Below are 17,152 nucleotides of genomic sequence, written 5' to 3' on the forward strand. Positions count from 1 at the left end.
AGGGAAAAAACATAGCTCTGCTGAGATGACGGAGTGCCATCTTCTCATGCATTATTCTTAAATAAATTAAGCTCAGACAGTCACGCAGCAGCAGTATTGTCAGAAGAGACAGATGCTGGAGGAGATCTAACTTGTATTACTAACTTCAGCCTCTGTAGCAACCTTAGGAGTGACTGCAGACAAAGGATATGTATATTCAGAGGTGAGTGGATATGATGCAGATCCTAATTCATTTCTTTTAAGGGTGCTGATAATAAAAATGTTAAATTCATGTGCTGTCAAGAATCAATCTTTTTTTAAAGATGCTTTTTAAATGAAGGCCGATTTTTTTTAAAACAACAACAACAACAACAAACCACCATGATGTTGCGTGATTTGCTTATAGGAACGATTAGAGGCTATGATGCGGCGTTCCGTGGAACGAAGTCAGCAGCTAGATCAGAAACAGAAGAGGTGGTCGTGGGGAGGAGGACTGGCTGCAGGCTCAGGTGACAGAGATGGTGGGTGAGACTGACTGGCTGCATTGCAGATTTTAAACTGAAATGTTTGAGTTGAAAAGAAAGCTGCAGAATTCCTTCTCTGTACAGAATACTATATTCATGAAGTATTTTCTATGGCTTATTAAATTTTACATTCTGATTCTTCCTTGAAAGTTAGGTATGCCAGAGCATCAGTGCAGGTAATGTTAGAAAAGAAATAAATTCCACTGAAATAAATCATTGTAATATCACTAGCCCTCAGCTGTGTATAACTTTGCAGCAGTTATTTTTTTTATTCCAGATGCTCACAAAAGCTCAGGGGAGTTTTTCATGATTGTGCAGTATTTACAGCAAAAAATGAATTATTCTCTTAGGATTTGCTTTGGCTGCTTTCTTTTTCTTTCAAAGCAAACAATTAAATCAACCATATTCTACTTTTTATGATTTTGGAAAAAAACATATTTTTAATTCATCAGCTTTTTCCACTAAATTTTGATCAAACAAAAATATTTTCTTTAATTATAAACAACACCTGAATAGTCTAAACCTTACCAAAACTAAACAATTTTGTATTAATATTTTATTGTAAAACTAGAGATAAATCACTAGGCATCACGAGGACAGTCTTGTAATGTTTCTGTAAACATACATATTAACATTCTTCTTGTATTATTGGGTTTTCATGCTTGATGTAATTATCGCCTTTTTTTGGTCTGGTTTTTTTCCCCTGTGATGTAGGTGAATCAGAAAATGCCCCATCCTCTCTAGATTTAGCTGTCAACACTCTTCTTCCAGACCCTGTGGTTTCCACTGCTGCTGCTGCTGCTGAACCCTACAATGGTATTTGAGAGACTCCCAGTGCCATTGTATTGTTTATCACTACACCATATCCACTAATATTGTCCTTCTTTAATGGCTGTGTTCTCTGTTATTTCAGTTACAACTGTAACCATGTTCTTATTGGAAATTCAGGGCCAATTCTCCCAAGTGCTATTGTTGCCCTTTTTTCACTTAATAACATATCCCATTAAAATAAATGGAAGTTGTGCAGCAGGAGGGCTTGGTAAATTGTACCTAGGCACTTCACTGTATTTCTTTTTCAGTTCTGTCATAATGAGGTGAAGCATGCTCAGCATTTCAGCATCACTGATATTTCAAATATTTTTTTCCATTAGCATTTGACCTTTTCATCTCCTTTGTCCACCTGTGGGATCTGTGTGTGTTTTCATGTATCATATATATGAGACGAGAGATGAAAATCGAGTAGAAACATAGCTAACTAAAAATATTTCAGTTATACAGTATACGTAAGCACTAATGCTACTTTGAAGTAGAAATAAGAATAACTTAATTTTTTATTTTGTTGCCTCATATGTACATTAAGTCTTAATATATTTAAATGGCTAGGTACAAATCATTTATATCTCAAATTGCTTTTCAATTATGTATTTAGCTTAATTATTAAAATTAATTTGCATGTGTTTTTATGTGGAAGGTTGCCTCTGTTTAATAACATATATATAGCAGCTAAAGATATTTTTGCTCTTATTGTCTTTCTCTATGCCATATCAGAGCACATACTTTGAAAGAGGAAGTAGAACCGCACTGAATGACAGGCACTTTTAATTTTATTTTTGCTAATACTTACATGAATATGGATCTCTAACCAGATAGGCCTATTGTGTATAGATTTCAGCAGAATTCAGAATCCCAGTTTTCCAAGGCCATGTATGCCCATAGAGATTTCCTGCACAGACATAAATGTTGAATGTCTGGGTGTCATAGAACATAGAAAAGACACTGATGTGAAGTAATGGTTTATTCTAAAATATGAGTTATACAGGAAGGGGTTCACGTTGTTTCCAACATTCTCACCTTTGGAACTGTTTTTAACAATTATAGAGAGATATAGGAGTTTTATAACAAAAGAATAAAATCATGAGTCATAGCAGCATGAGTAAAAAGCTGAGGCTGTATAAATATGAGCTGGCGCCAATTGATTTTGGGGGATTAGATACTCTTAGAATGTTTATTAACTTCACTAGCTTTTAGACTCATCAGAAATGTGGGGGAGTTTCATGGAATACTGTAGTTACTACATTTCTAGGAAGACATATGATTGGATTTAAAATGGGGAATAAAGAATAAAAAGCTTCATGTTGTGTTAAAATCTTTTCGCCAGACACTATATAAGTGTTAAGATGTAGCCAATAGAGTATATCATTAATTGATTAAATTCATCAGTATTTTGAAGTAATATTTGTTAACTGATTGGTTTTGCATAAGCAGATTTCAGATAAACAGATGAGAATCCAAATGAATTAATTTAAAGAGATGTGATTAAATTCTTCCTTTGACAGATATGAATGATGAACACTGACTGTCAGGCAGAATGTGCCAGTGATTCTGCTTTATAGGAGCCTCTTGCATTGATTCTCAAGTTTCTTTGAAAGAGTATGAGGAAAATGTTGATTCCTTTCACTAGAAAATCTAAGAGATGATCACTTTGCAAATGGCTGATTACACATAGAGAAGCTCAAAAGAGGAAGAATAGTCCGCTCTGTTGCACAAAGGTTTAGATCAGAGTTCCCCAACCTTTCCGCTTGGCGACCTGGAAGAAAGCAGCAGGGAAATGTACATGCATGCATCCTGGCGCATGGAGGCACGTGCAAACAGGCCTCTGGCACCCGCTTGACGTCCCTGCGCATGTGCAAATGGGGCTGCTAGTGCCCACATGGTGCTACCATGAATGGGGCGGGGCTCGCCAGCTATTCCTGGGGCCTGGTGGCTAACAGGCCGTGGCCTGGTACTAGGCCGCAGACCATAGGTTGGGAACCCCTGGTTTAGGTGATTCAGGAGATAGAGATACTTAGCTGTGGTGGTAAAAGCTATGTACCTCCTTATGAGTTTGAAAATATGGAAGGTCTTTCACCGTTTAAACAATAGATTGGAAAATTTTAAAAGTTTGGCTTCAATGGACATCCCTTCTCAATTTAACTATGTTAAATCAAAGGGTTTCTGCACAACTTTTTGCAGTTGAAATTCATTATCAAATAACCTTATACTGTAGTGTAAAAATGTTGATTTTGTAAGAAGAAAACCTTAAAGTAAAGCTTACGATATGGCCAGACAGATGTGCTTTACTCTTTGTCCTGTCCCATTCTAAAAATCCATGGTAACAAATTTAAAATGTTTAGCACTGTGGAATGAATATAAATCTCTTCAATGCATCTCTCTGCAGCATGTGACAAACTTTCAGTTTCTACAATGAATCTGCCAAAGCAAATGGAGTCGCCTATCAATAAACGTCTTTCCTCCTCCACAGCAACAATAACTTATTCCCATGATAAAGGCAAGTGAATGGGCTGCTCATTGTTGCCAGAAAAATATCTTCTCTTTTTAGTTCCAAGGCATTTCTTCCTCTTTTTCTGCTTTCCCCCCCTCCCAGTTTTCTTCCTTACTGTTCTTTTTTCGATCAGCTAATCTTCTGATAAAAAAAAGTAGGACAAAAGTCACTGTGATGCTGAAAACTTATCTTGGGAAACAAGATGCTATAATTAGATGTTTATCGTTAGTCATTTCAAAAGTTTTAATCACATTTTAAAGTATTTTTTAGTTTATATCTGATTCATAACAGTGGTAGTAGAGAATGTATGTCTTACTGAGCTATTGCTTTAAGAGCACCAGGTAGAACATCTCAAGTAGGACGAGAGCTTTGCTGACTTGTCTTGACCAAAGGAAGGATAAGACAGACAGATTGTATGTGCGTATTCATATACAGACATAAAAATACACACAAACTTTGTTACACAAGTGAACATGACCTACCTTGGGCCTGTCCTTTGGAGTCAGTATAGTTTGGATTTCAATCACAAAAAGCTGATTTTCCAAAAGCTGACTTTCCCTTCTGACATTTTTTCTATTGGCAAAATGGCTTGAGAATATTTTCCTAACTCATTGCAACTACCTATGTAGAAAGGACAGAATTGTGCTGTAACAGTGGGGTTTTTTTTCTTAAAAAAACCTTTCTGAAACATTTTTAACTCCCATATATAACTTTATTGCTCATCTAAAATAAAACCATTATTACATCTGTGATATACTTTATACAGAAAAGAAGATTCTTCCAGTACTCACGTACTAGAGTTAAATATAATGCAAAATGGCACTTGCTTTCAAGTGAAATATAAATAAAGTGTTGCATTTAGAAATAGATTCTTTTCCAAAATACAAGGTTTTGTACAAGGCATTGCTTTCCATCTTAAGCCGAGTATAAATTGAGGAAAATGGTGCCCTTCTTAAAGAATAATAAGAATTGCAAGAAGGCATAAATATAAGCTTCAAATATTCTGAAGTGTTGTATAAGTTCTTGAAATGTTTGGATTCAAATTGTTCAGCCAATTTTATAAATAATATTTAATCTAAAAAAATTTCTATGTAGTTGTAAAGTACATTACATTGATAAATATAAATGCTTTTATATTAATTAAGATAACAAAAAGAACTAAATGCTCAATTATTTTATTTGTGGGGCAACTTTGGATAGAATGTGAACAAGGATTTTGTTTTTAAACCCTTGCTTTCACACAATGATAAGGTCTCTTCTATGGTCAGTTGGCACCTGATAACCAGGCATCTTTTCAGGAGTTAGGATTCAGATGTTCCCTTCCAGTGAATATTTAAGTGAAGTAACACCTGCAATAACCATAACTGATCAGAAGAAAGCAACTAATAATATTTTCATTGTGATATTATTTGTGCTTGATTACAAGACTGTTAAGACAGAGCCTGATCAGTTTTTCCAGTAATTCTAGTGTTGAGCCTAGTGTATAAATTTAGATTGTATATGTAGTAGCAGGCTGAATAGAGACTGCACGAGCTCTGCTCATGGTACATGCTTGACAAAATATATTTTGGAAAGATCTCAACTCTTGAAAACTTGAGAGAAAAGAGTTAACGAAACAGGAAGAATTTGTGATACGGATTTCTTTTGTACATATGTGATGCAAATTTGGATGTCTATAAGTCTTGCATTTGAGAATAGATGTAATAAATCCAGATTGCTCATCCCCGATAAAATTGGGTAGTTATTAATATGTAATTACAGTAAAGGACTTAGAAGAATATGTCAATTACTGTTGGCAATATTTACTTTTTCTTTCACCATCTTCAAGAATTTAAGTATGTACTTATAGGCACTTTCTATTTTACACTGATTTTTATGGAACTTTTATCTAAATATGCTTCTTGCCTAATCCTGTGCACCTGATTTCACTTATGTGGTGACTATGTAGTGATTTTGTGCTGGTTGAGTTAAAATTCAGTCTTGTGCATGTTGTTTGTTCTGAAATCATCATTTTCTTTTCTATTTTCTGAGAGGTTTTCACCAATAACTCTTCGCTTATTGTTAACTGTGGCTAAAACATGCTTCGTTTGGTCTTCCCATATAACTGAATTCTAAAATACATATAGAATTTGCAGTATAGCATGCTTGCTGTTACCATGCCAGTGGCAAAACGTACAGTGAAGAATTCTGTATGTTTTGAGAGCACTAATAAAAATGGCAGAATATAAAAATTGAACAAAACATAATTTGAATATTTTGTACTAAATAAAGCAGATTCTTAAATTTGACTTTGAATTTAAGGCCCAGATAAAATAGCTCTCTCATGTTCCTTATTGATCACTTATGCTTAGAATATCACACAAGAGTATACTGATTAATATAATTAGTATAATATTAATATACAAATTTCAATGTATCTATCAAAAGTGATATTTTATATTGTAGATAAGATCTTAATTGGCTGATCATTGAATTATACTTTTGATTATTGTTTCATAAATTCAGTTCAGGAAAAAAACAAACTGTCAATCCTTTTTAATAATAAAGTATTTTACCATTTTATATCTAATACTAACATGCTAACACAATAATTTAATATATTGACCAAAACCTAATGTGGTTTACACCATGGAAACCTCTTTGTGGAAGAATTAAATCAAAGGTTTGGAACTTTAAAATATGTTTAGCTTCATTTTTGGTTGCAATTGTTTATTTCTTTTGTACATCTTGTTTATTCATTCCTTATATTTAGTTGCACATTTTAAAAGTGGTTATTTTTTTTATTTGCTTCCATCCTTCAGCTCATCGCATGCATCTTAGTCCAATGGAAAAATTTATCATTTCTCGACTATTGACTCCCACACATGCTTCTTTAGCCAGAAGTAGAAGTACTTTAATGCTTTCTGAGAGGTATACTGATTCAGGTAAAACTAATATCTTCAGGAATATTTTAGTCACTTAAAACAAACTTTCCCATAAAATAGTAAATTTAAGGAGTCTAGAAGATTATTCATAAAATACACAGGGAGTTCAAAATATATAGGATTCGTCATGTTAACCCTAAATAAAGGACTTAAAATGATTCCTCTAGCCAGTGAAATTTTCATAGCTAAAACTACTGTATATTGGGGATGATAGGTCTGTTTCCAACCTTACAAGGTTTGTTTTTTTAGGTTGATCTATGTATTTCTGACTTTACTAATCTTTAGCAGTAATTTATTAGAAAATGAAGAATTTTGAATGACCCAATCTTAAAAACTTGCAAATAAACTGCTTGCCAGCTTAATGTTGCTTGAGCAAAGATGTTGTGGCTGTTTAAAATGGGAAGACAATTCGGTGTTCTGGGAAACCATGTGTTTGGTTGTTTCTAATAAAATGATGCTGTTTCTTTCCTCTTTTCCTTGCTTTCTTTGTCTGTGTCTCCTAATGCACTTGCTATTGTACTATAACTCTTTAGTATTCCATATCTGTCCTCGTGTAGCACCAGCCAGCCCTCTTAAAACTTCTCACAAGCCTTCCCACACTCGAAGTGTGGAGAAAAAGAAAGCAGCGTCTGCTTCCATATCAGATTCAATGAAGGGTGCAAGTACAAGTGAAGTCTCACAGGTAGGTTTGAAAATTACTAACTCGTACCTTTTTTAAAAGATACAGTATATTTATCTGTTGGTTTATATTTTGCTTCTCCAGGATAAGTATACAAATATGGATCTCTGCTTTCTTTTCTCCTATCTTGCACTAATATAAACGTTAAGAAATAAACCTTATACTATGCATTCTTGCATTTGAAACGAACTGTTAGTATTTTGGAGATTTTGCTTTGTTTAATTATTGTTCCTTAGATATTTAGACATTCATAAAAGTGAACGTTGCATAAGGGCATCCCATTTAGTTTGGATATCTATTGTCAGATACGGTTAAATATCAGAGATGAGTTTCTTTTCCTTATTGTTGTATTATTCCACACATACTGTATAACACTGCTATGCTTTCTCAGATTTTGTACCAATCATTCACTGATAACAATTTTGCAATTTAGCGATACTTCACCATTAGAACTTAATACTGAAATTATATGAATATTTTAACTGTTGATTAAAATAGTACAAAGGCTATTGTTACACTCAGATTCCACTTGTAGGCTTCTGGTTTCCTTCTCTGAGAAGGGAATACTTGACTAGATTAATGTTTGTTTAGATAATTACATTTGCAGAAGCTTCAATGAATATAAAGTTTAATTGTACATTGTTTATTCATTTTTAATTAATTAGACTGCCTAATTCCAATGTGACTGAATTCATACAATATTAATTTAAAAATACAAAATCATAACCTCTTTTTTGTATATAATTTTTATTAAAACTTTTAAACAAGAAGATAGAAACTAATGCAAACCTAGTATAAAGTAAGGAAGAAAAAAGAAAAAAGCAATCAAAGCAAAAAATACAATTAAAGAATTAAAGAAAAATAAGAAAGAAAAAAAATATCTTTGTACATATTGAACTTGCCACAGTAATCATATACTGAAATAATCATCCCTGGCTTTTTTCTATTCATTAATCCTAAAAAGGAAAAGTTGTTGTTTCAATTGAATATTGATCTTTAAAATCCTCTATATCAAAGTGTGCATTTGAATCCATTTTTTAGCTTTTTTACTAGTCTGCCAAGCATGATAAAACGTCACAAAACCACAAGCTCTAAAATAAAAGCCATGTACCATGCAAAGAACCCACACCCATTCTAGTCCAGTGCTAGGCTAGAAATTAGGTTTTAAGGAAATATTTTGAACAAGTCAAAGCTAGACAAATCTCTGGGAAAGAATGTTCTTCCACAGGGCAGATGCCTTCAACAGAAGACACATTTATTAAGTTACATCGAATGGCACTGTTTAAGAGATGGGACCTGAAACACGCCAACTCTGTCTGATCATATAGGATGAGTAAAAACTATGGAAGACAGAAGATGGGTCATATAACCAGACCCTATGAACACTTTTTAGGTAATAATTCAGATCTTGAACTATACCCAGAAGCTTATTAGGATTCAATGCAGCTCATGAAGTAATAGTTTTAGTTGGGCATGCCCTGGTATGCCCATAACTGCCAATATTGCTTTATTCTGAACCAACTACAACTTTCAATTGCTTTCCAAGGGCAACCCCATGTAGAATTGCATTGGTTTAATGTAGGGTTTGTAAATAGCCATCTTGAAAGTTTTACTTAAACATTGACCTCTCAAGATGAGCTGTAGTTTGCATTTCATTTTCATAAAAGTTCAAAGTAATCATCAAGTCCAGTGTCCTAGACATTTATTGAGGCAACCCAGAATCTAATGATAGCCTTAACACAGATCTGCTTAGCCATTGGTCGAAAACTGGATAAATTGCAATGAATAAAAAGGAAGAAAAGATGCTCCTGTTTGTTTTCTTTCTGTTCTTCCCATGGCTTGTACATCTAAGACATAAAACCACTGTTTATATTGAGCAAAATAGGCAGCAAAATACCTTGACCCCTGTTATCTTTCTCTAACCTGGAAATTGTTAGGCACAGGAGTTGCAGCTGTACTGGCAGTAGGTCTCTACAGTACTTGAAAATTGCTTGCATATAATAGTTAATTCTTTTCCATTTGTTGGACTACTTGGTTCACCATTTGGGATAGCTGGTTCATTTGGATTGCTACTTAATTCTGATACTGTGACAACTATTGCAAATCTCACATAGTCAAAAGTAAATACCCTGATAACCAGATTGGTTCCTTAGGAAAACAACAAGGTGGAAATTGTCCCTACTATTCAAAAGAGAGAGATATCATTACTTCATTTGGGTAGGAGAAAGAGGTACAGATTCAGATGTTGGTTTCACTATAAATACGACTTGTATTTGATGCACAGCAGTTATACTTACTTTCAAAATGCTTCGTAACTAAATATTTCAGTTCACAGTAAATCTATTTTTAAGTTTTTGAATCTTTGGACACTATTATTTAAGGTTTTTTTTCTAGTTAGCTAAAATATTGAAGCAAGACACTGGTAGTTTAGTGAGCTGTCTGTGGAATTGCTGAAGTGTTGATTCAAGGTGCTGGTGATGACCTATAAAGCCCTAAATGGCATGGGTCCGGATTACCTTAGGGAGCACCTGCTGCCAGCATCAGCTTCCCATCGTCCTGTGCGCGCCCACAGGGAGGGCCTCCTTAGGGTTCTGCCGGTTAGAGATTGCCGGCGGGTGATTCCCAGGGGGAGGGCGTTCTTTGTGGGTGCGCCCGCCCTTTGGAACGAACTGCCGATGGAACTTCGGACTGTCCCCAACATTCGCTCGTTTCGCCGGGACTTAAAAACCTGGTTGTTTGAATTGTCTGGCCTGGACTGAGGGATATTATATTATATTATATTATATTATATTATTATATTATATTATATTATATTATATTATATTATATTATATTATATTATATTATATTATATTATATTATATTATATTATATTATATTATTATATTATTATTTATTATATTATTATATTATATTATTATATTATATTATATTATATTATATTATATTATATTATATTATATTATATTATATTATATTATATTATATTATTATATTAATTTTAAATTTCAATTTTAATGTTATCTTAATTTTGTGGGCTTGTATTAATTTAATTTAATTTTATTCTCTCTTTTTGTATTGTTTTTAACTTGCCCTGTGAACCGCCCTGAGTCCTTCGGGAATAGGGCAGTATATAAATTCAATAAATAAATAAGTTGTATAGATCCTTCTCTAGCTGTTTTTTTCTGGAGTGATAATGGTAAGGAATGAAAACAGAACTGAAAGGATTCCCGAACTGGGTATCTTCTGACAATGCACACTTGGCTTGATTTCTCAGCTTGACTTGGCATCAGACTAACTAATGCGGCTTGGCTTGATTAAAATCTGTATAGCAAACAAGAATGAAGACACAATACATGATTGCCTACTGGGAGTATAAAGGACTTGGCTTCAAGGACTCAAGGTTTCTTCCTTCACAATTGATGAATGCTTGACATGGTCTTGCAGGCTTGGTTTTGGTACTAATGCACAAAGGAAAGTTAAACAGTTCTTAAAGCTGAGTTTGGACAGTGAATATACAAATTTCAAACTTGTGTGATATTTTCTTATGCAAAAGGCAGGTCTGTGTATGTATATTTATATAAGAATCTGCATACGTGTTTGTATCTACATATACAAGCTGAATAATTATTTTTCTCAAATTATATTATCTTTTTTAAGAATGAGAAGAAAAAGAAACAATCAACAACACCTGGCACATTATCTGGTTTTGGATCTCCTCTTAAAAAATCTGAATGTCCAGCAGTTGCATGTAAACAATCAACTTCACCTGCAACTCCAAAGTAAGAATGTTTTGCAAATTCTCATGTCCTCTGAGTAAGCTTAAATGTATGCAGTTTTTATTTTACAATGCGTTGTTTTCATCATGCAGGGTAGAACATGTCATTTTTCTCTCTGCAGAAATGATCTGCATTCTTGTTGCCCAAGTTTATGCTTCATAGATTTATACTGAGAAAATAGCAACAGCAGTACTAACCATATACAGGTGCTATTTCTAGTTTTGGCTCTACAAATGTAAGCCAAACTATATGAGGTAACACCTGGAGCTTGCCAGTGAGAATGTCCTGACTCCCAAAAGCATTCATTCACCTTGCTTAACAAGGGTCTTCAGATCCATTCCATCTGATAGAAGTCAAATTTTCCTTCTTCAGAATGACATTGGTGGTTGCAGTTATATTTAAAATAATGCCTTGTTTCATTTTTTTTTTCTTCTGTCCATGATTGCTTTAGCCAATCTCTCAACCTTGCCCTTGTCTCCCAGAATGTTGCTATTGAAATTACTGGTTACTTTCTCATTATCTTGTGTCCTTGCTCACATGTATACTCATGACTGAGGCCATGCTGTTAAGTGAGCATAATAATCTCATTTTGTAGGACAACATTATCCTTATTGGCACCATTAAAAAGGACCATTACAAAAAATGTAACTCAATGTTTTCACCTCAGTGTGCTTTCCTCCCTCAGTAAGCCTGTTTATATGTAATTTCATCAGAGAGCTGGTGACTTGTTAACTTGCTCATGATTTTCTTTGAATGCATACTGCAAAATATACAAAGTAGGCATGCCAAGCAAAGGAGTACAGAAGTTAGGTTTAGAGCAGAATTTCTCAGGAGACAGGTGCCAATTTTGTCAACAAATAAGACTTCCTCAGAGATGAGAAATATAAGCACTGAAATTCAACTAGAATGGGGATAAGTGGAATTGCATCTTTGAGTAGACAGAAGGCCACCTCTATTAATGGCGATGTCATGGTTCCGAGGAATGAGACAATTCAAACAAGTTGCAGGCATATTATTTATCTTAAAGTCTTTGTAATGAAATGAAACATCGGCACTCATGGAGGGATGCCAGAATCTGAAATCTCCCACCAAACCCATCGTAACACACACACAATCCCCGCCCTTATCTACACATCATAAATCACATTATCCAATTAGTTTCACATATGAGGTCTCTCCTTCCATTCTATACCCGGGCTTCTTATCTTCTCAAAATAGACTTAGAAAATTCCCACCCTTCAAGACTCAAAGTGAAGCAGTTTAAAAAAAAGGCTGTCTCTTACATAGTCAGTGCAAAAACATGTCAATGTTTGCAGCATTGACATCTATCTTTCAACTATAGAATTAGGATTCTTACTTGCTTCATCTTTACTGAAATTCAGAGGGGGCACATGGTTGTGGTTAAAGTGAAGAAAGGAAAGTGATGTAAATAACAACGGAATGGTAGGAGACATGTTGGGCATTCCCTTCTTTAATTCAAGGGCGCAGCAGTGGTACAATATTGCTCCTGATGTTCCTGTGCTGTTTTCCTTTTTTCCACTTTAGCTATTGTCACAGATAACATTGCCTTTTCCCATTCTCCAGATGCCAGAACATGCCTGCTTGAACCAAACCTGGGTGTTTGGGATCTATACCAAACACCTTAAGTGGTTATTGTGTGCAGAGGTTTCTTCCCTAATTATGTTTATAATTAGTTCAATTAGTGCAATTTAGTGCAACTAATTTTATTATAAGAAGATAACTTTGAATTATGCTATACTGTATTGAAAAGACTACATAGAAGCAAAATTGTGTAGATGTGCAATTGGCCTTAAGTAGTAGAAATATATGGTTTTTAACCTTTATAGATATCACACAAATATCACTTGGAATTCCCTTTAGCCTTAGTTTCATAACTGATTTGCAAAGCTGATCATGGTGCTTCAATTAGAAAATGACCTATTCAGTAGCAAGATTGCATGAATTAGCCGTGAAATTCTTTAGATTTTTCCCTCTAATGTTTTTTCTTTAATATAATCTTAAAACAAACAATGCAAACAGACTAATAATTTATGTATATTGTTTCCTTATGTATATTGTTTCCTTTAATACCAAGGAATGCTACTTCATGCATAAACAGCTTTGATAAGAGATGTTTTGAATAAATTTTAAAAAGATAGATTGCTTCATTCCCACATCTTTATTTTTTATCCTCTTCCTCTCTCCCCCACTTCACACATACACATACATAATCACAGATGTACATTTATAAAAGATAAGTAGAAAGAAATGCTATATTAAAACAAAAAATGGCTCTGCTATCAAGAAATGATAGATAGATGACAAATAGGACAGTATGTATGTATGTATTTACTTAATATTGGAGCTGAGTCCTATTTTATATATTAATACAAAAATGCCAATAAACTACTAAAACAAGTTTACAGGGCTAATCCAAGAATTTATCTTGTAGCTCAGTTTGGATTTAAATGGTTGCCACATATCAGACCTGTTTCCAGTTAAAGTTAGATATCTAGTACTTTCAATATATTCAGCAATGTTTTCACCTGAAATAACTAATTATCAGGCTGCATCCCCACAAAAATTGCATTTTTGTTATAAATTTTATAACTATATGGATATAAACCCCATAATTGTATATATGTCAAAAATTCGATGTTTATCTCTTTAGATTATTGCTTTTATTAATGATGTTAATAGTCATGGTATAGCCAGTTGTTTCATGACATTATAATATTGTTTTATCTGTTCTTAAGTGAATTGTTGTTCATTCCATTTTATATAAACTATATCTATTCTGTGTTGTCTTTTTGTAAAAAAAAATACAAAACCAACTCAATTCTATCTTCCCTTGTGTTACTTTTTAGCTTAATGTTTCATTCATAATCTGACATAAAAGACTGAGAAAAACAGTCAAGGCTATGATTAATTATTATTGGCTTGATTTTGTTTATAAAGCAAAACTGAATTATTTGAAATCTATGTTTTAGATCAGTCTCAAAGGCTTATCCACAGTCTCCCAAAATTAATAAAACATATCCAGCTTCTCCTGTGAAAAACCGTACAACTTCAAACTTGAACCAAGGAACTCCTAAAAAAAGGGCAGCAAAAGTTAAAGACAATCAGCGGGAGAATATTAGTCAAAGAATTCAAGCATCACCAGCTGAAGCTGTAAATCAATCTAGTGCTGAAAAATCTTCTACAGGAAAAATTGAAAACACTGAAGGTAGATTCTCATTTAGCTCAGTTGACTATTATTTTACATGGTTATTCTGTCACTAATATTCAGTGGGGGGAGGGTATGTTAATTTAAACTTTACCATCAATAATTATTTTGTACTATATCCCTAAGAAATTATTCACAGAATTTTGCTAAAGAAGGTAAACTATGAAGATAGCATCTAGAGCAGGGGTGTCAAACTCAATTTCATTGAGGGCCGCATCAGCATTGCGGTTGCCCTCAAGGGGCCGGGTGGGTGTGGCCATGGTGGGCATGGCCTACTGGGTGGGCATGGCCTACTGGGTGGGCATGGCCAGCTCTACATCGTTCACATCAAGGGTGCCTATGGGGGCCTGGGCAGGAGTGGGACAGATCTGAGGGTCTCTGGGCCAGGGCCAAGGCAGTGGGGGCCGTTCCCTCACTGTTTCCAGGATAGCTTCGCGGGCCACATGAAACCACTTCGTGGTCCGGATCCGGCCCCCGGGCCTTGTGTTTGACATGTCTGATCTAGAGATTAACATTAATTAAAATCAAGAATGCATATTTATAAATATAATAATACATACTTCTGACGTTTCATTGACTAGAAAATTCAGCCATCAGGGTAATATTGTGTGCCTTTCTATTGCACATATAACTTGTTTCCTGCCTGCAGACTAATATTCAATTCAAGAACATATTTTTAGGGAAACATGTAGCAGGGATTACTGATGCGGAAGAAGCAACTAGAATTCTAGCCGAGAAGAGACGTCAGGCTCGACTTCAGAAAGAACAAGAAGAAAAGGAAAGGCAAGAAAGAGAAAAACTTGAAAGGTATCCTGCTCTCCCTATATTAATAACTATAACCTCTTAGCTGTCAGATGCAGACATGTACAAATTAAGAGTATGTACTTCAGATATTTAATTAGAAATATGCAACACCTCTCTTCATATTCTTCTAGTTCTGTTACCTTGTTATTTGGAACCAGTTCTTAATGATATATTTAATTAAAAAAAAAGAACATAAATGTACTTCCAACAATATATTCTGGTGTTTTGAAGGCTAGAAAAAGAAGAGCTGAAAAGAAAAGCAGAGGAAGAAAGGACTCTACTGGAAGAAAAGGCTCGTCAAAGAGAAGAGGAAAGGAAATTGGAAGAGGAGTTAGCCAAAAAAAGAGAAGGTGAAACAAGAAAAAGAGCTGAAGAAGAACGCAAACTGAGAGAAAAGCAAGAAAAAGAATTGCAAGCTATGCTTGAGATACAGGTGTGGTGATCTAATGGTTCAGAGCATGTAGTTTTCTTTCTTTTCAAGGTGCAGCATTTTATGTAATGAACTGAATGTTCAGAGCTGTTGTAAAATATTATGAATCCAGATGAAGAATCTATACTTTCTTTTAATTTTCCTTTGCTTCTGTAAATACTGCATACACCTTATCCTTAGGTATATGATGCATAAAATCTTTTTATGTTTCATATCTGTGTTTACGTAATACTAGAAACTGAATATTGCAGTTTGGATCAAACTATATAGTGTGATGCAGACTCTGAAGGTAACAGAATGGAATATATGACAAGTTATAAAGAAAACACTGAACCTTTAATAATATTTGCCTTCCTCTTTAAATGACAAGTTGTCTTAATGCCACCAAAATGTCCATGCCTGGATACAGTTCAAATGTCTGTCTTTTGAAATTGCCTCGACAGATCAGACCCTATCCTGCTGGATCCTATTGAATCAGTAGGCAAAGACTACAGTTTATACATTAGAGGACACATTTTCCCTCTCTGGCTTCTTCAGGTTAAGTCATAGAAGACTCTCTGCTTTCCATTGTGCTATATTTTGGGGGAAACTAATGGCACAGATATGTGTATTCCCTATATGCATTAATTACCAGGCAGGTAATGGGAAAATGTTCATTATTTTCACAGATGCATGTGTCAGTGCTCACAAAGGTATGCACATAATGCTAGCAGAGAATTTAAATTCTAGAATTCTATTTCAAAAAAACACATTCAGATTAAATTTGGAACAGAATTTGTTGGGTCAGATTTTACTTATAGTTTCTGTTACAAGAATTTTCATGAGTCTGGGTTGCAAGCCCAACGCCCATTCCCCTGCAATTTTCCTACACAGGATATTGTTTCACCCCATGTAATTCACTCCCTCCCTACGTTGAGGAATGCAGTGGGATTTTGAGGGGGTAATTCCCGAAGAGTCTCTGAGATAGTGATAGAACACAGAATGCATTTTGATGGACACGTGCTCCCCGTGAGTGAGCAACATCCCACAAACACCACAATCAATTGAATATCAGCAGATTGAGAAAAAGAGGAAGGCTAAAGAAAACCTGGCGCCAAACATTTCAGGAAGATCTGAAAAACCAACATTAAAAACATCAGCCTTAAATGGAAGGATATGGAGACTATTGCTGCAGACTGAAAATTGTGGAGTATGCTTGTAGCCCAATGTGCTTAACACAGGATCATATTAGTAATAATAGTAATAGTAATAATAAGTTTTAATTATTAATAATTTAATAAACAGTAGTAATAGAAGCCCTTGGAGCAAGACCCAAAGGGTTGCATAGATACATGGAAATTTTGAACTTGTCAGACCTGGATATTCTGACTTTGCAAAAAAAACATCTTACTCAGAACTGCCTATATCAGGGGTTTCAAACTGCCGGCCTGCAGGCTGGACACGTCACCAGGAAACCACGCCCACCCCATGGCCGGCAATGGGGAA

The 17,152-nt window shown here is 34.6% G+C and overlaps 1 protein-coding gene across 7 annotated transcripts in view; it reads left to right on the forward strand.

The window, feature by feature from the left end:
• Window positions 1-17,152, forward strand: part of MAP7D2 (MAP7 domain containing 2) — a 71,302-nt gene that overhangs the window by 30,544 nt on the left and 23,606 nt on the right. For 3 of the 7 annotated variants that reach the window (XM_083362660.1, XM_083362665.1, XM_083362664.1), the window contains 8 exons: window positions 386-500; window positions 3,721-3,831; window positions 6,627-6,749; window positions 7,283-7,431; window positions 11,089-11,210; window positions 14,198-14,433; window positions 15,114-15,240; window positions 15,469-15,670. In XM_083362660.1, the coding sequence (XP_083218786.1) occupies window positions 386-500; window positions 3,721-3,831; window positions 6,627-6,749; window positions 7,283-7,431; window positions 11,089-11,210; window positions 14,198-14,433; window positions 15,114-15,240; window positions 15,469-15,670 (1,185 nt within the window). Of the gene's footprint in view, window positions 1-385; window positions 501-1,217; window positions 1,320-3,720; window positions 3,832-6,626; window positions 6,750-7,282; window positions 7,432-11,088; window positions 11,211-14,197; window positions 14,434-15,113; window positions 15,241-15,468; window positions 15,671-17,152 lie in introns of all 7 variants that reach the window. The other 4 variants (XM_083362659.1, XM_083362662.1, XM_083362663.1 and 1 more) reach the window with 3 other exon arrangements.

Source organism: Vipera ursinii, assembly GCF_947247035.1.
Source record: "Vipera ursinii genome assembly, chromosome: 4".
Taxonomy (NCBI): Eukaryota; Metazoa; Chordata; class Lepidosauria; order Squamata; family Viperidae; genus Vipera; species Vipera ursinii.